This window comes from Thunnus albacares, chromosome 8 (assembly GCF_914725855.1).
Source record: "Thunnus albacares chromosome 8, fThuAlb1.1, whole genome shotgun sequence".
Taxonomy (NCBI): domain Eukaryota; kingdom Metazoa; phylum Chordata; class Actinopteri; order Scombriformes; family Scombridae; genus Thunnus; species Thunnus albacares.
The window spans coordinates 15,052,352-15,077,239 of NC_058113.1; the positions used below are offsets into that span (position 1 = coordinate 15,052,352).

General features: G+C 38.3%; 3 protein-coding genes across 3 annotated transcripts; 2 read left to right on the forward strand and 1 right to left on the reverse strand.

The window, feature by feature from the left end:
- Positions 1 to 1,934: 1,934 nt before the first annotated feature.
- Positions 1,935 to 8,278, reverse strand: serinc2l (serine incorporator 2, like). The gene is made up of 10 exons (XM_044360025.1): positions 8,151 to 8,278; positions 6,884 to 7,045; positions 6,218 to 6,405; positions 5,683 to 5,762; positions 5,430 to 5,567; positions 5,126 to 5,295; positions 4,173 to 4,263; positions 3,185 to 3,335; positions 2,854 to 3,063; positions 1,935 to 2,373 (listed from the first exon to the last, which is right to left on the reverse strand). Exons 1-10 carry the CDS (start codon positions 8,187 to 8,189, stop codon positions 2,235 to 2,237), a joined length of 1,368 nt encoding a protein of 455 aa, XP_044215960.1. The 5' UTR covers positions 8,190 to 8,278; the 3' UTR covers positions 1,935 to 2,234.
- A 3,239-nt stretch (positions 8,279 to 11,517) lies between these two features.
- On the forward strand, positions 11,518 to 14,654 carry stmn1b (stathmin 1b). Its single transcript, XM_044360446.1, has 5 exons — positions 11,518 to 11,622; positions 12,812 to 12,855; positions 13,668 to 13,840; positions 13,926 to 14,117; positions 14,225 to 14,654. The coding sequence occupies exons 2-5, from the start codon at positions 12,840 to 12,842 to the stop codon at positions 14,282 to 14,284; spliced, it is 441 nt and encodes a 146-aa protein (XP_044216381.1). The 5' UTR covers positions 11,518 to 11,622; positions 12,812 to 12,839; the 3' UTR covers positions 14,285 to 14,654.
- A 3,300-nt stretch (positions 14,655 to 17,954) lies between these two features.
- Positions 17,955 to 24,449, forward strand: paqr7b (progestin and adipoQ receptor family member VII, b). The gene is made up of 2 exons (XM_044359885.1): positions 17,955 to 18,155; positions 21,006 to 24,449. Exon 2 carries the CDS (start codon positions 21,012 to 21,014, stop codon positions 22,068 to 22,070), a length of 1,059 nt encoding a protein of 352 aa, XP_044215820.1. The 5' UTR covers positions 17,955 to 18,155; positions 21,006 to 21,011; the 3' UTR covers positions 22,071 to 24,449.
- Positions 24,450 to 24,888: the final 439 nt, after the last annotated feature.

Genomic DNA, 24,888 nt, shown 5'->3' on the forward strand with positions numbered 1-24,888 from the left:
CTGTACCTTAGTAAATAATGCTTTTAACAAATATTTAGCTTTATCTAGTGTAATTATTAAAATTATGTTACTCTATGTTAGGTATGAAATTCTTCATAGTACACTTCTGTAAAGCTTGAATTGATATGCCATCAAAGCAAAGAGAGAGTGAAAGATTTCCATCTTTATTAAAAACAATGTTTATACATTAATTACAATATCAATTCATGTCATAAGCTTGTGCCTTATGGCATGCAATGACTGACTCACCACAATGTGTATGGCAAGGCATAATAAGCACACATCAGCATTAGTGATAAATTCTTTTTGAAACGCAGGACTACAAAAAGGCACTTAATAGTGTTTTTAAATATTACATGTTATGATACGACACTGGCAATTCAGCCTTGATGATTCTTCTTAGTAGGGTGATAGTGTTAAAATGTACAGTGCGTTTAAACTGTTTTATAAAGAAAATCAATACAAAAAGATATTTCAACTTAACACAGCACTTCAAAACTCCATTCACAATTCTCATCTGCTGTCAGAGAAACAGGACATCTGATTCATTTGTGTGGGAGTGGAAATGCTGGAACATAGACAAAGGATAACATTTTAAGGATTGTACCAAAAACGTGTTTTTCACAAGTACAAAATATACTGACTTCATTTTAACTCATTCCATTCATACTGATATTGAGGTAACTACTATATAATGCATAAATTTACTGTACCACCATTACAACCATCAACATACTATGTACGTCAATACCATTTAACATCAATTATTAATCATTTCTGAAATGCTTTGTTGTGGTTTTGTACATCGTAATATTTAAAAATCCTTTTATTCCTTAAGTTAATCACATACTCTGCAAAATTCTTGAAATAATGGCTTTTGTGAGAGCACAGGTGGTGGAGAGGTGGAGAGCACACGATCACCTCCTGAACCGTACCACACTGCACATTGCATGATGCTGACTGCTATGGATCAATAAACTGTGTGTCTCCCTGCTGCAAACTGACTGCTATACAGGTAGAGATTGTTGCCCGTGGCTGTACAAGGCCAAACACAGTCAGACATGGAAAGGTGTAGCACCAGAGATAAATTACCTTAGGTTGGAGTAGACAAGGAAGAGCTGAGAGAGGGTCTATTAAGACTCTCGAGGTGCAGTGACGTAGTTTTGCATACAGCCTGCAAAAGGGAAGCCCTGCAGGGCGTGTCATATTAGTCTTATCTAACTCTCGCACTCCCCTCATGCTGGGGCTCCTAAAGAGGTCTCCCCTCACTGCCCCCTCGCACTAAAATAGTCCAGCTAATCAGGGGGATTCCAGACCTGGCCAATCAGAGAAGTCTGATCTTGTTGGTCCTCAAAAGGGAATCTGTAACTGAAACATCTGAGGTATTGAGAAAGTGCACTGTTGCGAAGTCTTTGTGATAGTTCGGTAACTAAAATTCAGCAAAAAGATAATGGAGCGCATAGAGTCGTACCAAACCAGGTGGAAATTAGGGAGTAGCCGATCAAGGTGAGTCATTGGCAAATAAAATAACCGCTACTGGCTAAAACCACCATCAACAAGAATAACTGAAAAATCCACTTTTAAAAGGACCAGTGTGTAAGATTTAGTGGCATCCAGCAGAACAGAAATGGCAGAAATGGAATAAAATATCGATAAGTATGTTTTAATTTAGTGTAGCGTATAATCCCACGAAAATAAGAATCGTTGTGTTTTCGTTACCTTAGAATGAAACCTTTATATCTACATAGGGAGTGGGTCCTCTTCCACGGAGCTTGTCATGTTGCACCGTCATGTTGCACCACCATGTTTCTACAATAGCCCAGAACAGACAAACCAAACACTGGCTCTGAAGAGGGCAGTCACTATTACTTTTGCATTTTTTTGTGAGTTTTGTGGCCACTGTAGGTTCTCCTACGCACTTGGAAGAGGAGGGTGAGCGGTGGTGTACTCAGTTGGTTGCAATCTGCAACCTCATCACTAGATGCCACTATATCCTACACACTGGTCCTTTCAACACCTGTAGTGATTCTTACATTCAATCATTATATTGAGAGGAGTAAAACAACAGAATCACAAAAACAGCAGAGACAATTATTTGAAAAAAGGAATAAAAAGAAATGAAATGTATTTCCTTTATAATACCCTTCTTATTTCCTTTATCGTATCCTTCACACTACCTAATACACTAGGCAAGAAAACAAAAAACAAATATAGCTAAAAGACAAGGAGGAGACTCAGCTGAAATCCCTGTCAGGGAAGATGAAAGGGGCGATGAGGGTCCAGAGGTAGAGCCCGAGGCCCAGCCAGCTGGAGCTCATCTTCACCCACACAGCTGGCATACTGCTCTGCATGGCCTGGGTGGTGGTGTCTGGTCTGAGAGGGGACAGAGAGGGAAAAGTACAGTTTAGTGAAACCAATTCCAAAAATCTGCACATACTAAAATTCATCTACAGATATTTTTCCACATATGATACATGAATAATTAGGAAAAGTTCTTATGTAAATTTAGATGACTGATAGTGCCCTCTGCTGGCCATGCTTGAGGCCTACAATGCATTAGCAACAACCCCCGAGAATGATTTCAAAACTTTTTCTTTTTTCAATTCTTCACTGCTTGCTGATCAATTTGTCACTCGCAGATTTAACAATTTTGTGTTTAAATGCTCTCAACTTGGATAATAAAAATAATTGTAATCTGTCTCACAAGCTGTATTTACTTGTTTAACCACAATCTTATTAGCAAGTGCTGCACTTTCACTTCCCCGATTTGTCCCTCCAGTCAGAAGTCTACTTCTCCAACGTTTGCGTGCCTTATGTTGCCTGTCTATCAATCTGTTGGCACGACATACTTACTGGTACCAGTTGGTGAGAGTCATCATGATGTACAGGGAGGCCAGACAGAGGTGGAAGTGGAAAAACGAGTAGCTGTAAGTGACTCCCTCCTCTTCATTGTCCACAGCCCTGCGTATGCCGTCCTCTCCCACCACGCCCTCTCCACTTGACCCTCCGCCCTCCTCTGTTTGCATCAGCTTGTTGACCTGGGTGTTACTGGATGAACGGATACTAGAGGAGAGACAGTCAGCGAGAAAAAATATAAATATCATGAATAAAAAACAAAACAAAAACAAACAAAAAAACCCAACATAAAATATAATTTTTGATGGTGTTAGTGCTGTTAACTTACCTAGCGTAGAGAGTGCAGAAGAGGAAGATAATCAAACCAACAATGCCCTGAGCATCCCACCACTGCACCTGTCCTGAAGTGCTGTCACCAGATGGTTCAGTGGTGCTGACATTCGACACGAGACTCAACAGGCTGGGGTTACACTTTCGATCTACACACAGCACACAACATTAGACATTTTAATAAACTGTAACAGGTTATGAAAAATACATTATCATACAGTGTGCTTGTTGACACTTGACATTAACTTTGAACAAAATATCTGTAAATGTATCCAATATGTAGTGAAGATGCCCAAAACATCTCAGAAGGTGGTATTAGATGAACTTGGTAACATTAATATATTAATAACAAAGTGCACAAGTTCTCCAGTTCATAAATAAATTACTCTCCGTTGAAATAAATGTCCATGTTGAGCAGTTTCTAATGTTTTTATTTTTCCCTTTTGTGATCTAAAATAAGCAGTTGTAGCCTGTGATAAACCTAACATAAAGAAAACATGTGCATGCAGTGTTACAACTTACATTAAAACTGAGAGAGAAAACTACCCTGAATTACATTCTTGGTTTATTTGCATTTTTCAAAAGGTAAAGTAAAATCCAATTTTATGCGGGTAGTGAAGATGCTTTTTTAATGTTGTGTAAGTGGAGCTCAGATGCCAACAACAATAATGCAGTCTACAAAAAGGCAACTGAACACTAAGCTTACATTTACAACAAGCTTGCCCAATGTCTTTACAATGACATTTGCTTAAGAAAGGCAGATCACAAGACATGAAACAAGGAAGGTACGCAAACTATTAGCAAAAAGCAGCTCTTTGTTCTTATAGTGTGCCATTGAAAACTCACCGGTATGATCAAAATGCTGCAGCGGATAAAAAGCGTGTACATGTATTCAAAGAGGACAGTGTGTATTATCACAAATGAGCATGCAACAAGCAGCACAAAAGAAAGCTGCAGCTGTTAAAACAAGACAACAGGAGACTCACTTGGATTGTTGGTCATTGCAGACCAAGTGACGTACATGGTGTAGAGAGAGATGAGTGAAGCCTGCAGCAAGCCGGAGTGTGGCTGGGCTTCCTATAACAAACAGGCCAAACAGACATCATGACAGATTTTCCACAAACAATAACACTGTGTTTCATGCTGTAAAACTGCACAAAAGACTCCATAAAACATAGTGTCTTCATATCTGATACAGTTAACTAATCTATATTTTGTTGTATGCTCTAATTCAATTAGCCATATAACTGTATGACCACATGTGAAGTGCAAAGACCTCTAACAGGCTTTACAAACAGCAAAATATAAACTAGTATTTACCTGTCCTTAAATCAAGTAAATTAAAATAAGTGTGTCTGAATGTAGTATTACTAAGAAATCCTCAACTGAGACTGTAAAAATGAACTGGGTCAGCCATAGAGAAGAGGAAGATCATGCTTTGTTTGTAATTTGCCATGTTAAATTTGACTGATTGTAACAGCAGCAGCTTCTGCTGATGAAGCACAAATCCATTTCCACAAAGGAGCTAACAGCAAGGAGAAAAATAAGGCCATGTCCATGCTAGGGGAAATAAATGTGAAAATGCTCTTTTCCTCTCAACGTAGTTCCACCCAAACTAGTGTATTCTAAATTTTCACCATCCATATTTTAGATGTGGTCTTGTAGCGTAAACCAAAAGAAATCATTGACATTCTCTGTGTTGTCTGATTGGCATTGTTACACAAAATGAGCAAATAAAGGGGGAGACGGCACTGACAGAAAGTTTGCCTCTACCTTGCGTTTTCTGATTTGTCAGTTCTGGGGAGCTTTTTAATGGTTCATTTTTGGGGTAGGAGCAGGCTAAATATAGATGGAACGTCAAAAATGGAGAGAGCAATATGCATTTTCATATATTTACTGCATTAGCACGGACATGGCATAGGACTGGTCCACACTGTACCTGTATCTTGGGTAGGATGGAGACAATGGAGATGATGACACAGAAGATCAGGTTGAGGCTGATGAAGACTTTGTGCTCTGTGCAGCCATCAGGCTGCGTGTAGTAAATGTAAAACAGAACCACAGCAGTGATAGCCAGGGCGTAGTGGAGGACGGTGAAAGACAGCAAGCCTGGAAATGACATCAACATACATTAACATGAATGGCTTAAAACAGCAGAGCAGATCTGTATAATTCATTTAAATGTTGTATCAAGTGTGTAAATAATTTATATGGCAAACAACAATATTTTTTTAATGCTGTACCTGCAAACCAGCATTTGTTGTCACTATTTTCAGCATTTTCTACCCACACCTTGTTCCAGGAGTGAGCAAAGTCGATGAGGAGAATAAGTTGGATTAGAATGAAGATGAAGGATCCCACCACACCAAAGTAAAACCACACTGTGAAGCGTGAAGGAAAACACACATTTGATACCATAACCTAAAACTGTTCATAAAGGACATTTCACTATTGCCTGAGTCATTGATAAGTCAGCATAGGAGAGCATGTTAGTACCAGTATGAAATGTTCCATCAGGGATGAAAAAGGCTCCCACTGTTATCCCAATAAGGATCAGAAACTTAAAGAACCAGAACCTGGAAAACAGTTATAACACTACCATCAGTACAGCAGACAGAAAAAAGTTGTACATGTAAATTTGAAGATTTTGCCACTGTGAATAAATTCCTCTCATCCAGGATAGTACAAATATTTACCCACTAGACACATTTTAATGGTAAATAGTAAATGGATTGCACTTATATAGTGCCTTTCTAGTCTTTCGACCACTCAAAGCACTTTTACACTAAAAGCCACATTCTCCCATTCACACACACATTCACACACCGATGGCGCAGCAATTTGGGGTTCAGTTCACTTCGACATATGAACTGGAGGAGCCTGGGATCTAACCGCTGATCTTCTGATTAATGGACAACCTGCTCTACCTCTTGAGTCACAGCCGCCCCAAGCTAATAGGTAGTTGTATTGTCAATTTTAACCTCAATGCCTGCGGTTATTTGGCTCCATTTGAACCCCATAAAACATTTACCCGTTCTGAATAGCTGCACGTGGGTCTTTGCTGGTACGGACACGTATCATGATGGCGGAGAACATAAAGAAGAAGCAGGTCATGGCGAAGCACATACGGTACACAGACTTGTAGCCCACAATGACATCACAGTTGACATGGTTTTCAATACCAGGTATAGTAGTTCCTCCCTGGCAAAATCCTGGGATCTATAAAAACACAAGATTTAAGTAACTTGTAATTAAGCTTATTGAGAAAAGTATTTCACTGAGAAAATATGTAACAATACTTAAAATACTTCAAGGCAAGTGACTGAGGATTTTCTATGTGAGTCTTAAATTGTAAAATGACTGCTGTAACAACATCTAGCAACACATTTTATTACACGTTAGCCATTTACTAAGTACTTAAATGTATATCCACCTGCATTCTGTGCAGCATTTAATGTGTAACTATCTAACCTCAAGGTATATTACATGGAGTCAAGCAGACACCTAAGTTGCACCTAATTTTAAGATATGTCATCACAACTACTTGTATAGCATCTATATAATGTCAAGTACAGCATATTATAGAATACATATGCATGGTAAACACATATTGTAGCTCAAGAAATCTAAAGTGATGCCCAAAATGCAATACTATGCTGTGGTAAAGTAATAACATTGCTAGGAACTGTGCTCTCACTTTGCGGAGCTGTGTCTCCATTCCAGGAAGGATCATGATGACAGACACCATGGTCCCCAGCAGCAAAAAGAAGGAGAAAATCAGCCGTGTGACTGTGGAGTTATTGGAGGACGGACAGCAGCCACACAAAAGGCATGGTGCTGAGCCACACAGACAGGAGGCCTATACAGGGATGAAGAAGGGAGAAAAAAAGACATAGAGAATTTAAACTTTAGGGAGGAGTGGCATTTAAAATTAGACAATAGTCAAATGCATGTGGGTAAGTGCTTTATCAGAATGCCAATCATAAATTGGTTTTCTTCCATCATAAAGTACTGGGCCAGTAAATTATTAATCTTGACAATGAATTTCCAATACTGGATCCAAATAGATACACATCAGCCACATTTCTGACTCAAAATCTAGATCATAATACAATCTCTAACCTAGGGTTTAGAGCTGCAACAGCTTTTTATAACCAATTAATCATTTGTCATTTTTCAAGCAAATATTTGGTGGTTCCAGCTGTCTTTCCTTGTCATATATGACATTAAATTGAATATCTTAACATTGTAGGCTCACTGAGGACATTGCTGTGGCCTCTGATAAATGATGAATATCATTTTTTTTTCACTGTTTACATACTGTTAACATTTCAGACTAAACTATCAAATGAGAAAACAATCGGCAGATTAACTGATAATTTTATTAAAAATATTGTTAACAGCAGCCCTATTAGGGTTGTGCCCCAGAGTATTACTGCCCCCTGGCTTTTATAGCATTAGTCCACACAGATAAAAACAAACAAGACACCACCTTGTGACTTAGCTTTATTTATGCCAACACTACTGTTTTACCGGCCTGTATCCTGAGCATACATATCACACTTTGTGTGTCAATAACTAACCAGCGTTTACAGTAAGGTGACATATTTCTAATGTTAACTACCAACACAATGCAAATGGCCTGTTTTGACACTTCCTCCATCATAAATACCATGCTAATTCACTAGCTTTTTAAGCTAACTTCCTTGTACTGTATAACGTTAGCGTTGGACATGTCCAGTACAGAGACTATCTTACGTTAACATGTTAGATATGGTAAAGACATTTAAAGTAAGGTTTGTTGTCACGAAGAGCTTAACACGGTTGATTTCTGTGCTAGCTTTAGTTTATGTTCGTTAATTAGCGTTAGCTCAACTAAGCTCGCTAATGTTGGGACTACAACAGTGAACAAAAACCTTGCGATAATATATGAGATAATATTTATCTTGAGATGAGATACTTACACAGCTGGCTAAAGAGCACAAGGCCAGACAAGCCCCCATTATGACATTAAAATGCTAGGCTCGACTCTCGTTTCCCTGTAAAATAGCGTCAGAAGATACAAACAGGCGGATGTTCCTCTCGACGGTTTTTCAAAATAAACGTTTTCAACCTCAAATGACAAGCTTTTCAACATAAAAGTTCACCTGAAAAGTGTGAGTTGTGTTTTACCAAAAACGTTCTGCATTCAATGTATGTTTTAAGGATGAAAACACACCTTTATGTGGTTATTGAATTAAACTTTTTTTTTTTTTGTGTCACTGTTTATTTCAGCAAAAAAACAAAACAACCTCGTTGTGTGGGTGGAGTGCAGCGGATAACAAGACCGTTTATTTGGGAACTTTGAAACCTACCATCTGGCCTTTCACTCAGCATCCTAGGAGCTCAGTGTCTGTTGTTTAAAACTGCATGGCTAGCAAAAGAGAGCCTGTCAGGTGCTGATAGAAGCCTCTTCAAAGCCCCTGCTGCTAGTGATGCACCAGCACAGCAAGGGGCCAATGCTGATTGGGTTATTAATAGCCCCTTAATATCTAACCTGGAACAAGGAATATTTCAGGAACAAAGCAGGTAGGAATAAAGTACTAGTAGGTAAAGTTTGCAGTCTAGAATTCATGTTGCCTTTCACCTTATAGATTAGGTAATGCACACATAACCCACTTCTTGCAGGATAAGCAGATAATGGTTTTGGTCTATGAAATCCACACTGCACTTGTCTCATTATTCCTGGAGCAACTAGACACATCTGATTGGCTTCTTGAAACAAGAGGCACAGTATATAAAATACATTTTACTCCTACATGTGTGGATTATGGATTACAGATGTGTTTTAATTTTACATTTTTTGTCTAACAGTTTGATTCCTATATCCAGCACTAGGTAGCAGCATTTAACCATTTACACTGCTGCCATTCAATTTGATGGGTTCCTATAAATTATACACTCACCGACCTCTTTATTAGGTTCACCTGTGCCATCTAATGCAATCCAATACAACAGCTCTGCCATAAATTCTGTATTTATGAAGCTCATACATTTTTAGTTTTTGCTGACATTGTCAGAAAGGTGATAATTCTACTTTTTGTTTATTATTGAGGTCGTAGTGGATGGTGGTGGTGTACTGGGGTGCATTATGTTGAATGGTGTTCTTAATATTTTGTCCACTCCATAAACATACATGAGGGGGGCAAAATATTAGGAACACTTTTCAATATTATGCACCCCAGTACACCATCACCACCCACTATGACCTCAATAATAAACATAAAGTAGAATTGCCACCTTTCTGACAATGTCAACAAAAACTGAAAATGTATTAGCTTTGTAAATGTAGAATTTATGGCAGAGCTGTTGTATTGGATTGCATTAGATTGCACAGGTGAACCTAATAAAGTGGTCGGTGAGTGTATTTCACATTGCAAAAGATGAAGCAACATCAGTCTCCAGGGTGGCCCTGACACATCGACCTCACACAAACATTTAGAGCCTCTACCCTTACATGTTCCTGCACAGGAGAAATACTGTACACAGGTTTCAACATACTAGAATTAAATTTGGTTTTAAACTACAAGCAATATCCCACAGCCTAAGGTGAAGGGAATGCTGTAATATTTTGGGACATGCAGTTTCTCTGTGATGTAATGTTGCCTTGCACTACGCCAGCAACAGCAGCAGTCAACTCCAATCAGTCAGAATGTTAGAGAGCTGTTTATGACTTATTCTCACTACTAGAGGGTATACTGATTTGACAGAAGCATCTGGTGGCTGAATATAAGGCAGTCAAAGTAACACCCTTTGCTATGTCTATCTGTACCAGTCTCAGTGATGAATGATGACAGGGGCCCTGTTTGCAGGACTGACATTAAACCAATATGAAGAATATCTTGTATTTCATTATGTGAAAATGCATGTGATGGAGTAGTTTTATAGCTCAAAGTAAAGTTCTGCCACCCATTGGGCATTTTTAGCCACTTGCCCCGGTGCGGCTCCGATAATCACCTCTTTGTTCTTGAACTGGCGGGCTCACTTGGCTGGCAGCAGTTGGCAGCTGATGTCTGCCTTTCTTTTTTATTGTTCATAGGACGCAGCTGCCAGGATTAAATCTTCATTCTCATCTATCACTACTCATTCATCACTCACTCCAAGGACACTCTTGTATTTTCCCCTTAAGTAAGCACTGCAACAAAAGAGGAATGTTTGAAGGAAAAAGATTCTTGTTTTAGCTTTTAAACACTTTTTTTGTCAGGTAAAAAAAGTTCAGGGTCCGGAATAATTGACTTAAATCAACTGATTAATCTGTACTACAGCTTCTTGTGCCTTAAACATGCCTCATTGAAGGCACAATACAAGGACACAAACAGAGAAAAGACTTTGATAGTATGTTTGGAGGTTGTCTGGAAACCACTGGTTGCAGATATTTTGTAAATTATTCCTTTACCAGTTTCAAAAAAGGACTTGAAGCACACTGATGGATTTGCAGCCTGTTAAGGCTCTGAGAAGTAATTAATTCAGCTGAACATTGCACATTGAGCTGCACAGAAGATGCACAGAGATCCTCTTTTCATTCAAATAATTGGATTTCTGTTATTGGAATTTTATAACAGTTTTATCATAAGTGCTCTAACAGAGAAATAGACCCTTCTGTGGACTAATTGACCTCAAACAAGTGGTGTCATTATTACACACTGCAGCCTACATAATGCACATTAGATTTCTTTGTCTGTGAATGACTTTTTTGAAAACAAAAGGAATACATATTTCTTCATGAATAGCCCATAAAAACATAATACATAAAATATTTCATTATTCAGTGTAACGATACTTCCATCAAATGTGGAAGCTCATTTTATGGAGAAGGGAAGTGTTACTAAATACTATATTTTTAATAAGGCCAGAAGAAAAAAAGTAAAATAAATAATACATTGATTAAATATTTGGTTTGCATTTATTATTATTTCTACACAGGTTTTAAGTAAAGCCAATGTCAACAAAACACGAGGGTTAATTATGTACTCCACAGTTAAACAAAACGAGCTCACTTTGCTGTGACATTTCAATAATACTTACCAGGTAGGTCTCTTTCAATGCAACATACTGGATTACATATTTGTCACCACACATTAACATAAAACATACATAATACATGTAATGTCAGGCCTGTGAAAACGTTGAATAAAAGCATGGTCTTTTTTAGCAGGTGTTGCTTTCACATGGTGGGCTCTGTGCCATCTGTGCCAGCTTTGTGTCTGTTATTTATCCTGGCGCTAACAGTTTCAACAGTTTCTGTGATTGGTGGATTTGGACCAATGAACGCGAACCGCTCCGGTGACGTTTAAGGTCAGTAGTTTTTCGCGCGAAGGTGCAGAAGTCGGCGGCTTGAATAGAGAGAAGAACAACCTGGTTGGCGGAGGTCTGCTCTTCAGGCGCAAGCACTTGACGGTGAGAACAATACTCTTATGCAAATGTCCAACCAGGCTCTCAGACTTCAGTATTAGTGTTGGATGGATAAAGGTCAATTCACACACTTTTTATAGCTTTTAAAGTTCAGTTCAGTGTCACTGAGGTCAATTTTAGACTTTAACGGACTTTGTTGACATGGCCGCTGTAAGTTACTGGATGTGCCATTTGTTAAAATACAAAGAGCTTATGAAAATACATTAAAACACTTTGTATTCACCAATGAATCATTGGTATAGTTTATTCTACTGTAACATCGGCCCGTATACTATAACTTAAGCCAATGAGTAAATTTACAATACGTTTGGCTGATGTAATGTTATTAGTCGATATTATGTAATGATGACCATGAAATGACACCATAGTATGTTTAGCTAGCTAACATAAGTGCTATATCTTTCTCACTATTATTCGGGAAACCGAATTATCAATATCATTTTAAAGTACTTTTTCAAAATTAAGTTTTGTGCTTTAGTATTTCAAGTGCGTGTGTGTGTTTGTGTTTGTGTGTGTGTGTGTGTGTGTGGTCTCTTTCCATTTCTTTTGCCGCGCCCCCGCCATTTTTGTAATAACATACCTTGCAGAAATGTGTGTGCACTCATGTCTTTTTTTAGCAATTCTTTCAGTGTCATTATCACTTTCTAACATTGTATAATAGCTGAGGCAGCAGTGAGGCGGAGAACTTGTTTTGTCATGTTGTGTTTTGACTGGTAACAGATTATGTAACGTTATATCAGTATCATTTGCGACTATAAAGCACTTGCTACTGTATAATTCTTATTTACGCTGAGAAAATGAATCATTGCATCCACAAGTGTGACTAGTCCTCAAATAAATGACTTAAGTATACATATTTCTGAAAAAATTGAGGTTATCAGTTTGACTTTACCAGCCGAAAACAATGTGTTTTGACTCTGTTGGCCAAAACGGGAGGGAAGACTAATTGTTTTTTTAAAAAGGCATGCTTGCATGCTTGATCAATGATCTGTCAAAACATGAGCTATTATCGTCGCTTCAATGCTTCTCTTGCTGTCAGGTCATGAACATGCTGCAAAAGTAGCACTTCACTCTTTCATTTGACCAAAATCATATGAATGAACACTTAACCAATGTGTACAATTAGACTTTATTATTGTTTGATACTAATTTATATCTTTATGTTTTCCTCCAGTTGTGTTACAAGCAACAATTCTGCTGAAATGGAAAGCGTTGGAGGTGGGTGTAAACTATGCAAATAGTTTGTATATGAGGATTATAATTTTTTTGAATGCAACAATACCTTAAAAGCCCTTAAAATCATATTAATGCCTTCTGAAATAAAATGTAAATACACTTTCATTCCAACATATGTCTGTACAGTAAAAACGAAACAAAAACAAAAAACGTCAGCATTTAACTGCTAAACCAGAAAAGCTTCTCACCAGAAAAGCAGCGCAAAGTGAAGTTACTGTGTGTACATGACTTATGAAACCATATGCAAAACCCAAAAACATGTTTGAACTGTTTACCAGTAACTGAAGTTCTTTGATGTGGTTAGTGCAATATGTTGCAACCGTGATCTGTAAGGCAGCACTCACACGATGGTTAAAAACAGTCTTTGTCTTGTCACATCTTGTTTTCATTTCTTCTTCATTGGAAACACAAGATGCTACCACAAAGCTGTCTGGATTATTGTTTTCTTTTGACCTCTCTGACAGAGCAGTGACCCCTAAAAGGTAGCAGGAAGCTGGCTTAACCTCTTTTAATTATCCTCAGTCAGACAATGAATGTCAGTGGAAGCACTATCTGAGCGCAGCAGTGGAGTACTGATATTGTTTATGAACTGGTCGGTCCACAGCAAGTTAATTAAACACATTTTTGATAATCAGTTAATTGTTTGTCATCCATCAAATAAAAATCAATCATTTCTGATATTGGAATCAAATTTTGTGTTTTTTGTGTCTGTCCTCAAACAATCACAGATCTGCTGTAGCTTGACCATCCCGTGTACATCCCGTGTCAGCACTAACAAATATCTTGTTTTACAGACATCCAAGTTAAGGAGCTGAACAAGCGTGCTTCAGGTCATGCATTTGAGGTCATCCTGAGACCCTCAACCCCTGATGCCAAGGGTGAATTTCCTTTGTCCCCTCTTGTAAAAAAGGAAACATCTCTGGATGGGATTAAGAGGAAACTGGAAGCTGCAGAAGAGAGACGCAAGGTAATTGCTAACAGATGTAAACAAATGATCATGAGCACATGCATTTAGGATTCAGGTTCAGTAAACTCTTTTGTCATTTTATCAGAGCCATGAGGCTGAAGTGCTGAAACATCTTGCTGAGAAACGTGAGCATGAGAAGGAAGTCATCCAGAAGGCCATAGAGGAAAACTGCAACTTTAGCAAGATGGCACAGGAGAAACTCAATCAGAAAATGGAGGCAAACAAAGAGAACCGCAATGCACGAATGGCAGCGCTCAACGAGAAATTCAAGGAGAAGGTAAGCTCCTAATGGTTTATCAACCTTATCTTCATCTTTAATGTTGGAAAAAAAAATGAAAACAGTAACCCGAGCCTTGTGATTCTTCTGTCTTTAAACACAAACAGGACAAGAAGCTTGAAGAAGTGAAGAAAAACAAGGAGACAATGAAAGAAAAGGAGAATTAATTTGGTCATAATCTGGAAAACGGTTTTTACATCTCCAAAGATAAGTTATATTTTTTTAACTGACACTTACATGGTATTGTTTGTTGTGTTAGTTTTGATTGTTGGTATGGATATGGGGTGAGTTTTTTTTTCTTTTTTTCTTTAGATTTACCTTCGGCAGCTGATTACACTGTTTACTTTTTGCTTTATGAACTATTATATTTTTACTTTCAGAGGCATTCTGTTGTAATAAATTGGTTCATGTGCTGAATACTGTTTAATATACTGAATACATCCCATAATACTGTTCTAAACTGTTGATAATGTTTGTGAGTTTGAATAAGCTGTACAATACCACGGTTCCCCATTAAAGTCAATGTCCAAAATTTAATGTTTTCTGTCATGATGTGTGTTGAATGTATCTGTTCCTTATGAAAATTACATCATTATTTTTCTGTATCATGTGATGAAGACTGACATAATTTGAATTTAAAGTTAGAGTGCAGAGTCGTTATGGAACGTCCTGTAGTAGCGTAGTAATGCTGACATCTAGTGGCAATTTTTGTAATCTTAACAGTCGTAACAGTTTTGTGATTTACAGCAGTGACTCCCAAGATAAACCTGAGGGGTCACCAGATTAAACAGAAGAGAATATTCTGTTATCATTTCTTTTACTACTACAGTACTCCTTTTAATCCTTCAATTAAGACAAATAGTCAAAGCCTTCACAAATCACACTCACAATGAGGCCGTAACCTGAGATGATAGGCCACACAGGCCGGGAACCACTAATCAGAATGATCAAATGAATCAATTAAGAAGAAGGATCTTTTTGTATCTCTAAATCATGTAAAGAATATTTAAATAAAGCAGGGAAAAGTCACTCTTTGGTTGACCTAATAACCAACATATATGAAACCAATGACAATGGGTGACAAGTAGAAATAACTTCACTTTAAGCAGTCACAAGCCAAATATGTGATAACAGACATAGCATGTAGATTATTAATGGATTAACATCTTTCCTCAGCGTTTACCATCTTTATACCTGCGTATTCTTCAAGGTAGGGAAACACCCATCTATCACCATGGTACTACATAAACATTCACACGTTTAAACTGACTGTATGGGCAAATTATAGTTTCACCTGACCTGTATATTTGTAAATTGTAGGGACACCATTATGTTTTAATTAGTACAAGAAAACGTTAGAGGACAAAGCTCTGAATGTCACCCTTGTACTGTAAGAGTTGATGTCATCATGCATAAGCAGCTAACAGTACTGACTGTCACAAGTTGTCAGAGCAACTGCATTGTCATATATTCATGTAGTGAACTGGGACATGAGGTTTGGAGTTTTAAATGCCCGACTAACATCTACAGACAATTTGGCAGCACAGACCCTCTTCAGGTGTTTATAATTGATGTCATCTTACAAATACTGTGTGATTTTTTTTTTTTACAGGTTTTCTTTAGGACAGGTGGAGAGCGAATACCGTTTCAGACAACAGCTGCACACCACATGATCTGCTCAGTTTTATATAACTAGTCATAAATCAGATGTCAATTGATTTCTCTAAAGCTGCTCAACCTGTTTTCATTTCAGTTCCACAGCATGTAGAGTTTTACGTTTTGTGTGTGTGATTCATGTCATTTGAGTTATTGTTTGCTTTTTACAATTTGATATCAGGATTTTTTAACTTTGGCTATTTAAACAGGCGCCAATATGGTTTAGAAACTTAAAATATGATTCAGTAAAATCATTTATAGTGTATAGTGTATAGTAATTACGGTCTCATTTAGTTTACAGATTTTTGCAGAAGTTGCACTGTAAAATGCTAGAAAATGATTTCACATGGTTGACATGCATAGTAAGTCACACACAACTAAACTCATGGATAAACCTTTTTCAGCTTGCATCAGTAAAATAAATAAATAAATAAAATACATACTGCACTTAAATCCAACAAACAACAACACTTGGGATATTTATTGTTTTTTAAATAACTTTGTGGTTTTATACTTTGTGCTCACAGTATAGTAATGTTTGTCCAAATGTGACATATTGAAAATTTACACATAGCTGTTTGTATTAGGGGTGAGTCTGTATTTCTATGCACACACACAATGCTGCACAATCCCGTCTTTGTCATGTGTTGGGAGGAAACTGCCATACTCATCAGCCCAGCCTGCTTGTCCCATAGTGCCGTGTTCCTTGAGTGTCTGACAGCACAGGGGACTGAGGCTGGCTGGACTCCAAGACCCAGTTTTGGATTCTTGCTCATGATCAGGACTTTTCCTGGCTTTACCAACAAGGTATTATCAGCATCAATTGTTTGCTTTATTCCATATTATCAATGATGTTCTGAGCCTCTGTTGACACGTTTTGCTCATGTTCTCAGAAGTTGACCTTATTCAGGTTAATACACAGATCATCCTAGAGTTGATAAAAGACCGAACATATTAAACTTTATTGTAGACACGCCCTGAATTCATCTCTGTTGAGAAAATGCACTGAGTAGGATGGCTTAAATAAGGAAACAATGTAGATCTCTGACACACTGAGTCCAACAAAGGAAACATTGTTACTGAACGCCTAAACCAAAGAAAGGCAGAGGCCATAAAATGGATTTGACCACACTAGTCAAGCAGAAAAATTGCTTATTTTGATAACCAGATGAGATCCAGTGATGTTACCACTAGATCTTTGGAAGGCAACTTAGAAGCCAAAACACTGACAAAGAAATGCATATTTCTGTGTTGTATATTTAACTACATATTCTTCTTAATATTCCTCATTTTGTTGTTTTGCATACTGTGTGTTGTGTCCTTTTGCTTTTAGTTAGTACCTGATAATGCAGCATCATGAAATCCTGAATGATAAACAGTATTCTCTAACATTAATATTTTCTTTTTAATATTGCACTGCATTATTATCAACTATTTTAACATCTGTTTTAATATCAATTAAGGGCCACTATGTAACATCTGTCCAGAGACTACAGCTGAAAAATACACGTATATTACTATGATAGAAACTAAACCTTATTTGAATGTATTTGGGATATAGGAACTTTGTATGGATCAGTTGGGACATTGTCCCATTCATCATCCACAGGGTGCTGACAGGCTTTACATCCAAGTTAGTTCACATGGCTTTTGGGGGAAAAAATAAGCATATTGATAGGAATAGCATGTGCAAAATTGTCATGTCCCTTTAACCTCTGTTAAATGTACTGAGACTTGTTTGTATTTGCTTTAATGTAGCAGACACACTGTGATACATGCAGTTGAATATGTGCATGTATATTGAATATGCTGGGAGCAGAAATATGATATTTCTAGAAACAAGACCACAACAAGTAATGGCATTATTTTAAAAAAGCTTTATATAAACTCCTGTATCACTATTAACATTACATGACTTCTAAGCTAAACGTTAAATCTTAAACCAGTTTGCTAAATGTAATTATATCATTATATTATGTTACCTATTTGTATTATTTGTCATATTGTATTAATAACCAACAGGTTATCAGTCAGAAATGCCTCATGTGAGTGCCATACATTCATATAACAGTGGAAGATTTCCTGTGGAGGGTGGGCGGGCTGTTCGGCCAGACGACATCTGTCATTGGTCGAAACGATACGTGCGGCCGCAGAAAAAGAGCAGCGCCGTGTTTGCTGATTGGCTAGAAGATCCGTTTGTCAGAATTCTTTCGTATCCTCCCAGCATCTGCGCTGTGAGAGCCGCCAGGCAGGCGCTGCTCTCTTCACCGCCATCCTTTCTCCGTTTCCCACCGTCAAACAATGTTATTAATATTCTGCACGGCTCTGAATCATTCATCGACTGCTAAAATTAAGACTTTGGATTGAGTCTATCATCTACAGGTATGTGCATTTTATTAGTGTTTTTTAGTGTTATAGTGTGATATATATATACATATATATATATATATATATTTTTTTTTTTCGGTAAAAATGATAAAGTGGTATACTGTAGGGTGAAATACGCTCAGATGGCCGTTAAACCCGAGCAGTTTTTCTTAATGTGCAGCGGTATCTTTCTAATTCAGCACAGCCGGGGCTTGTGATGCACATGGGGAATTAAAGCGAGCCCCGAGGCTCGGAGGAAGGGAGAATGCAAATTTATTTCGGACACCGGATCTCAGTTTTTAACAGGCATATCGATTAGGTGCAGATTTAAAGCAATTGCTTGTGGGAATTGACTGCAACAGGCCCATATAGGCCCGTGTTTAACACACATGCTACTCTATGAAATATATGTCCTGGTTATAATCGAGCATTCCACACACTCATAAATATTTTAAAGGATTGCGACCCTTGTTGGAAACAGGGTGTGGACGTCGGATGAGTTATGTTACGTAATCTCCTCCCATTCATCACTCTACGCCTTTCCTCCTGAACCCCGGCCTGTGTTCATCCCACACAGCCTGATCTCTATGAGGCTGCTGCCTCTGCTCTCTGCCCTGCCCACATCCCCGGCAAGCATAGTGCATGAACCTAGAAAGATCTGGAGTGAGCACATCAAATCAATAGGATTTTATACTGAATTCAACCTCGATTTCACTATATGTCGATGGCGTTCAAATTACTAAAGCTCAAAAGACAAAATCTGTAGAATAATGTCCAGTTGTTAGTGTTGCAACAAATAGAAACATCTGTATTTGTTGCAAATCATTGTAGGTACTGTCAGGCATATTTTCCCCCATCTTGTGTCCGAAGCAGAAATCAGGCTCCAATATACAGTGTATATATAGTGATAATAGTGGCTTAGCTGTGTGTGTGTGTGTGTGTGTGTGTGTGTGTGTGTGTGTGTGTGTGTGTGTGTGTTTTATATATATATGTAAATTTGTCAGCTCTCATCTATTGATTTATGATTTATGATGTGAATCCTGGTCCTTTAACATTTCTGGGAGTTTGGGGGTTTCTTGATAATCCAAAACAGACACTCCTCCACTTCTCAGGCAGTAATATCTTGTTTGCGATCACTGGTACTGATAATTGGGAAAGAAGCCTTATTACCAGACTGTAGGAGCAGCTAAAGCAAATCTTTTTGCTCATCCTTTTATTAGCAAAGAATCATGGAAAACATATAGATAGAAGGCTTCTCATTTTTAGTTAACTGTTGCTGGTTAAACATGAACTCATCACTGAAACATCACTGGCAGTACATTTGATCAGCTGTAGCTAATTAACGTTTATTCACTTACGACTGAAATGAAAAGTTTGTCTGTTCTCTGGTTAATGGGCTCTCTGTATCTATATTCAAATAAAGATGGTTTGTGAGTTACATCACGCTCTAACACCACTATACAACCGCCAGTGAACTGTGTGTGCTGCTATTCAACAGGGACCAGCAGAGTGGCGACTCTGAACTGGCAAACTTACGAAACTCCCAGTTTACCTTGATTGACTTATTAAACATTTTTATTGGCTCGACTTAATAGAATCAGGACCTTTAGTATTTGGAGTAAGTAGCTGCTGAAGTACAGCAGGCAGTTCAATGTGTCAGCTACATTTAAGCAACATTTCATATTTTGCTCATCTGATTTTCAGGTTGTAGGTACAGATTATCAACATTAACTGGGGCTTTCTCAGCCAACAATAGATGATTAGATATAATTGAGTTGCCGTTATTTTAGCATTTAGTTATTTGTTGGAAGATGTTGAAAGGTAAACCTAATAAGATCCTATAAGGGATTTGAGAGGATTTGAATTCAGTAAAATGCTATTGAACCCCAACCCTACCCTTTTGTCAAGCATAAATCCAGCTTCATGTAATGTAAAAGCTGTTGCTCTCAGTGTCGAACACACAGAGAATTACCACCCAACACTGCAGTTTATTAATATGGAGCTTTTTAATCTATTTTGGATCATTGTTTTGGTTTTCCGGCTCACAACTCCACTCTCATCAACCTCATTTCCAGCAGCAGTAGGCAGCTGTTTTTAGCAAAAAAAGCTAAGATAAATCCACTGTACACTACCTGCCTAGTCAGGTCTGCTCAATCAAAGGCAACTCACTTGCTCTTCTCTCATCCAAAAAGCCTCTTCAGAACTGAGGGAAACTTTCATGTGAAAGGCTTCTTGAGTTCTGATGAAGCATTTTGGATGAGAGGCGAAACATCTTTGATAATCTAAAGCACAGTTGCCTTTGACTCAGCATTTCTACATATACGATGACCTGGATGACTGAGAATCTTCACAGACACAAGAGATTTAGTTTGGTTTAGTGTTTGAGTGTTTTCATTTACTGTAATTTAGGGTTGCAACAATGATTATATTCATCATCAATTGATCTGTCAACCACCATTTATTATTTAGACTAAAAAATGTAACAAAACAGTCCAAATTGTCTGTCACAGTTTCCCAGCGCCCCAGGTGACATCTTTAAATTGCTTCTTTTGTTCAATCCACTGTACAAAACAAAATATATTCCATTTGCAATCATATAAAACAGAAAACCACCTGTGTCTGGAGCCGGAGAATATGTGACAATTTTTGCTTGATAAATGACTTATTGATTTTCAAAATTGCTGTTGATTCTTCTTCTGTTCATATGATTAATGCATTGCGGTACGTCTTTACTTTGTAATAATAGTAGTGTTTGCGGCACACATTTACACACAAAGACCTAGAGATGACAATATCTCAAAGCCAGATAGTTATTGACTAACTGACTGTTCGTTCATTCTTTCCACCTTCCTCTCCCGCCCCCAGTTTGCCATGGCGACGGTGGTGATGGAGCAGATCGGTCGCCTGTTCATCAATGCGCAGCAGCTGCGTCAGATCCCTCAGCTGCTGGAGTCGGCCTTCCCCACTCTGCCTTGCACTGTGAAGGTGTCTGATGTTCCCTGGGTGTTCCAAGAGCGTCACATCCTCACTGGCTACAGACAGCCGGATCAAAGCTGGCGCTACTACTTCCTCACCCTCTTCCAAAGACACAATGAGACCCTTAATGTGTGGACCCATCTGCTGGCTGCCTTCATCATCTTGGTGAAGTGGCAGGAGATCTCAGAGACAGCAGATTTTTTGCGAGACCCTCACGCTCAGCCCCTCTTCATTGTCCTCCTGGCAGCCTTCACCTACCTCTCCTTCAGCGCTCTCGCTCATCTTCTCTCTGCCAAGTCCGAGCTCTCCCACTACACCTTCTACTTCCTCGACTACGTGGGGGTCGCTGTCTACCAGTATGGCAGTGCCCTGGCGCACTACTATTATGCCATAGAGGAAGATTGGCACACTAGAGTGCAAGGGCTCTTTTTACCTGCTGCAGCGTTCTTGGCCTGGCTCACTTGCTTTGGCTGCTGCTACGGCAAATATGCCAGTCCTGAGATGCCCAAGCTTGCCCACAAGCTTTTCCAAGTGGTACCCTCAGCCTTGGCTTACTGTTTAGACATAAGCCCTGTGGTCCACCGCATCTACAGCTGCTACCGGGACGGCTGCTCCGACCCAGTCGTGGCGTACCATTTCTACCACGTGCTCTTTTTCCTAATCGGCGCCTACTTCTTCTCCTGCCCTCACCCAGAGAGTTTGTTCCCTGGGAAGTGTGACTTCATCGGGCAGGGCCACCAGATATTTCACGTGTTCGTGGTGGTTTGCACCCTGACGCAGATCGAAGCGCTGCGAAAAGACTTCACAGAGCGCCGCCCCTTCTACGAGCGTCTTCATGGCGATCTCGCACACGACGCCGTTGCACTCTTCATCTTCACTGCCTGCTGCAGTGCCCTTACCGCTTTTTATGTGCGCAAGCGTGTACGTGCTTCTCTCCATGAGAAGGAAGAGTAAAAAAAAAAGAAAAAAAAAAAGAAAAGTCTAATTTATTTTACTCTTTAGTGACCGTTAATTAAAATAATTTAAATGTTTTGTCAATGAAAGTTATCAGTTTGTGACAGTGACTTATTATTTCTTCTCTATGTGATCTGCCAAATACAGTGAGCTAAAAAAAAAAAGTGATGTTTTTGTGATTTACAGTGAGGAAAAGGGAATCTTGTAATGTGTCTGTAGCAATACAGGTTGTATTTAAACACTACAACAAGTCCTTGCATCTTTCTTCTGCTCTTTTATTGGTCTGAAAGGGTTGTTTTTAGTCATAGTGTTAAGGAATGTTTCACTCACCATACAAAAATACGCTTTCTGTAGAGGTGAGCAGAAAAATGAGGAGGCTAGTTTCTTAAGATGCCTTTTACCCAAACATATTTCGAATAATCTGACTGTCTTTATCAAATTGTAGCATTTTAAATCATGCAAGCATTTATTTTTAGAAATTACAGTCCCATAACACTTTCTATACGCAGCCGGGTACCAATCTCAATTCAATTCAAATTGGTGTTCTTGATGTACCTTTCTGACACTTTGTCCTTTTGATTCTGCCTCCCTCTTTAGGATCAAAGCAGGGTTGGTTTTTTTATTATTATTATTATTATTATTATTATTGTTATCAAGGCGCTAACACTGTGTCATACAAATGTAAGAACATATTCCAAGAACAATGAGAACCTAATTTGAAAACCAAAAATTGTACCTCTTATTAAAAAAAAAAAAAAAAAAAAAATCTATTGAATCATGTTGAAAATGAGGCTGGCACTCAGAAGTAGTTAAAAAAGACGGATGGAAGATTACTGATGTCTCTTTGTTGTTGTGACAATGTTAATATTTTGTATTCAAAGGGCTGGAACGTCAGCTTTTGCCTTTTCACAACCCATGATGTCAATGCTTTGGCGTGCATTGTTAGTTGAGTCACAGAAGCTGTGTTTGACTGTTTTCTGCTTTTGGTTTTTTCTTTGTTTTTTTTTTTTTTGTATGATGAATATGTATGTGCCTCAAAGCATGTCTTTTGGTATATACTGTGGATGTAAAGTGTGTGAATGTCTATAAAAGCTTTGCCATGCACTTCTTTCCTACCCTGTAAATAAGCTGTATTTCTCTAGAAAGTCGTTTGCATTCCATCTTTCTCTCCAGTAGCACTCAGAGCTTAATGCATATTTTTCTGGAATACAGCACCTTCCTATTTTGCCGCATCCTTTCAAAAAAAACATATTTTGTGTTCGGTGTCCTTCAGCCTATCAGACTTTAAGAGCTATGAATACATCATTTCATACTGTTGCTCTGAAGTGTCCATTTGTTTTTTTTTTCCTCTTTGTTGACTTTGTTATAAAAAACATCCTGCAGATATGGCTCATCGATAATGTTGCCTAGATTTTTATCTCACAAAATCTTAAATGCTAATGTCAGAAATGATCTATATTCATTACAGCACTCTCTGTTCATGATGGTGTTTAATGTGCCAATGAATCTGTGATTGCATCAGTGATGGTACTACTGAAAGATGAATTTCAGAGGCTGAATGTCGGAAATGACAAGTTGATTTAAATGATGTCTTGACCTGACTGCAGACATGTTACTGATGAGATTTAACCCTTATGCCCTTCAATATGAATCCTCTCTTGACTTTGGCATTACTGACCTGGTCTCATCATGCACTGCCTGAATCAACACTGTATATACTGTAGCTGACAACACTGGCTATGTTTACATGCATGAAGATTTCTACTGTTGATGTGGTTATTCTGGTTTTGTGTTGACATTTTGCACATGTAATAATACAGAATAATTTGCGTGAACTCCAGTTAGGAGAAACTTGTGCAAGATGCCTCCCTTATTGTGCAGGGTTATAAAATTGGTTGGCAGCAAGATTGAAGCTCTCAAACATGCATAGGACAAATTTTATACATGTGAGCTAAGTATTATTTCTAGGTTAATGATATCCAAATGGCAAATAAAGCCTGTAGGTCTCTCACCAGTCCTGCTTGTCACATGAGGTGGACCAAAGCACTGGGAATATCATTTCTTCCCAGGTGTTACGGATAACAGGGAGCAGGCATATGACCAGTATTTTATGCTGCAACATGGATAGTCTGACAGATTATCTGAGTAGCATGCAAAGCAAACCTGACTAAGACTTTAACTGGAACTTGGCCTGTACTCTGTCTAAATGAGTGTGTGTGTGTAAACGTAGCCTCTGATGCCACCAAAGGTTTCCCTTCATCTCTTTATGAAAGCAGGGTGACAGGGACCAGAATGTCTTCTGCCTCTTAAAATATGTGTGACTGACTGTACTAATATTCTATGGTATTTAAGGAAATAAAGTGTTACAGTAACTTCAAATTCTCCTATTTGTTTTTTTTTTACAGGTTAGGGATCATATGGAAGCAAAGAAAGGCCATAATCATTTGAATCTTTATTGCAAAACCTGATTGATGCAAAGATCACTGAATTCATATAAATGTATTGAATTTCAAAAACTTTTTTTGTATTTCTTTGGGGTTCATAAATGTAGGAAATTCAAGAATCTATTATTTTAAAAGACTTTACTTAAGTTTCTCAAATTCAACTGGTCATTTTTGGATCAAGAAATTCAAGTCAAGGTAAAAAAAAAAAAAAAAATCAGGTCGCTCAAATTGGATTGCTGTTATTAGGGCACCAAAGTTCAAGTTCAAGGCTAGCCCTGACTGTGTTGATGCCCTAGGCAAGATTTTAGATTGGAGCACCCTGCTCCCTCTGCCACTACCCCAAATCCTCATCGCTTCCCAACACTGCAACACCA

What these genes read in the sequence shown, in the direction of transcription:
- serinc2l (XM_044360025.1), bottom strand. Translation starts at nt 8,189, where the DNA reads ATGGGGGCTTGTCTGGCCTTGTGCTCTTTAGCCAGCTGT. An exon ending in TGATGGAACATTTCATACTG is followed by an intron (nt 5,568 to 5,682) that starts GTACTAACATGC and finishes CACGCTTCACAG; the next exon opens with TGTGGTTTTACTTTGGTGTG. An exon ending in TTCTGCACTCTCTACGCTAG is followed by an intron (nt 3,064 to 3,184) that starts GTAAGTTAACAG and finishes TCTCTCCTCTAG; the next exon opens with TATCCGTTCATCCAGTAACA.
- stmn1b (XM_044360446.1), top strand. An exon ending in CTGCAGAAGAGAGACGCAAG is followed by an intron (nt 13,841 to 13,925) that starts GTAATTGCTAAC and finishes TCATTTTATCAG; the next exon opens with AGCCATGAGGCTGAAGTGCT. An exon ending in ACGAGAAATTCAAGGAGAAG is followed by an intron (nt 14,118 to 14,224) that starts GTAAGCTCCTAA and finishes AAACACAAACAG; the next exon opens with GACAAGAAGCTTGAAGAAGT.
- paqr7b (XM_044359885.1), top strand. Translation starts at nt 21,012, where the DNA reads ATGGCGACGGTGGTGATGGAGCAGATCGGTCGCCTGTTCATCAATGCG.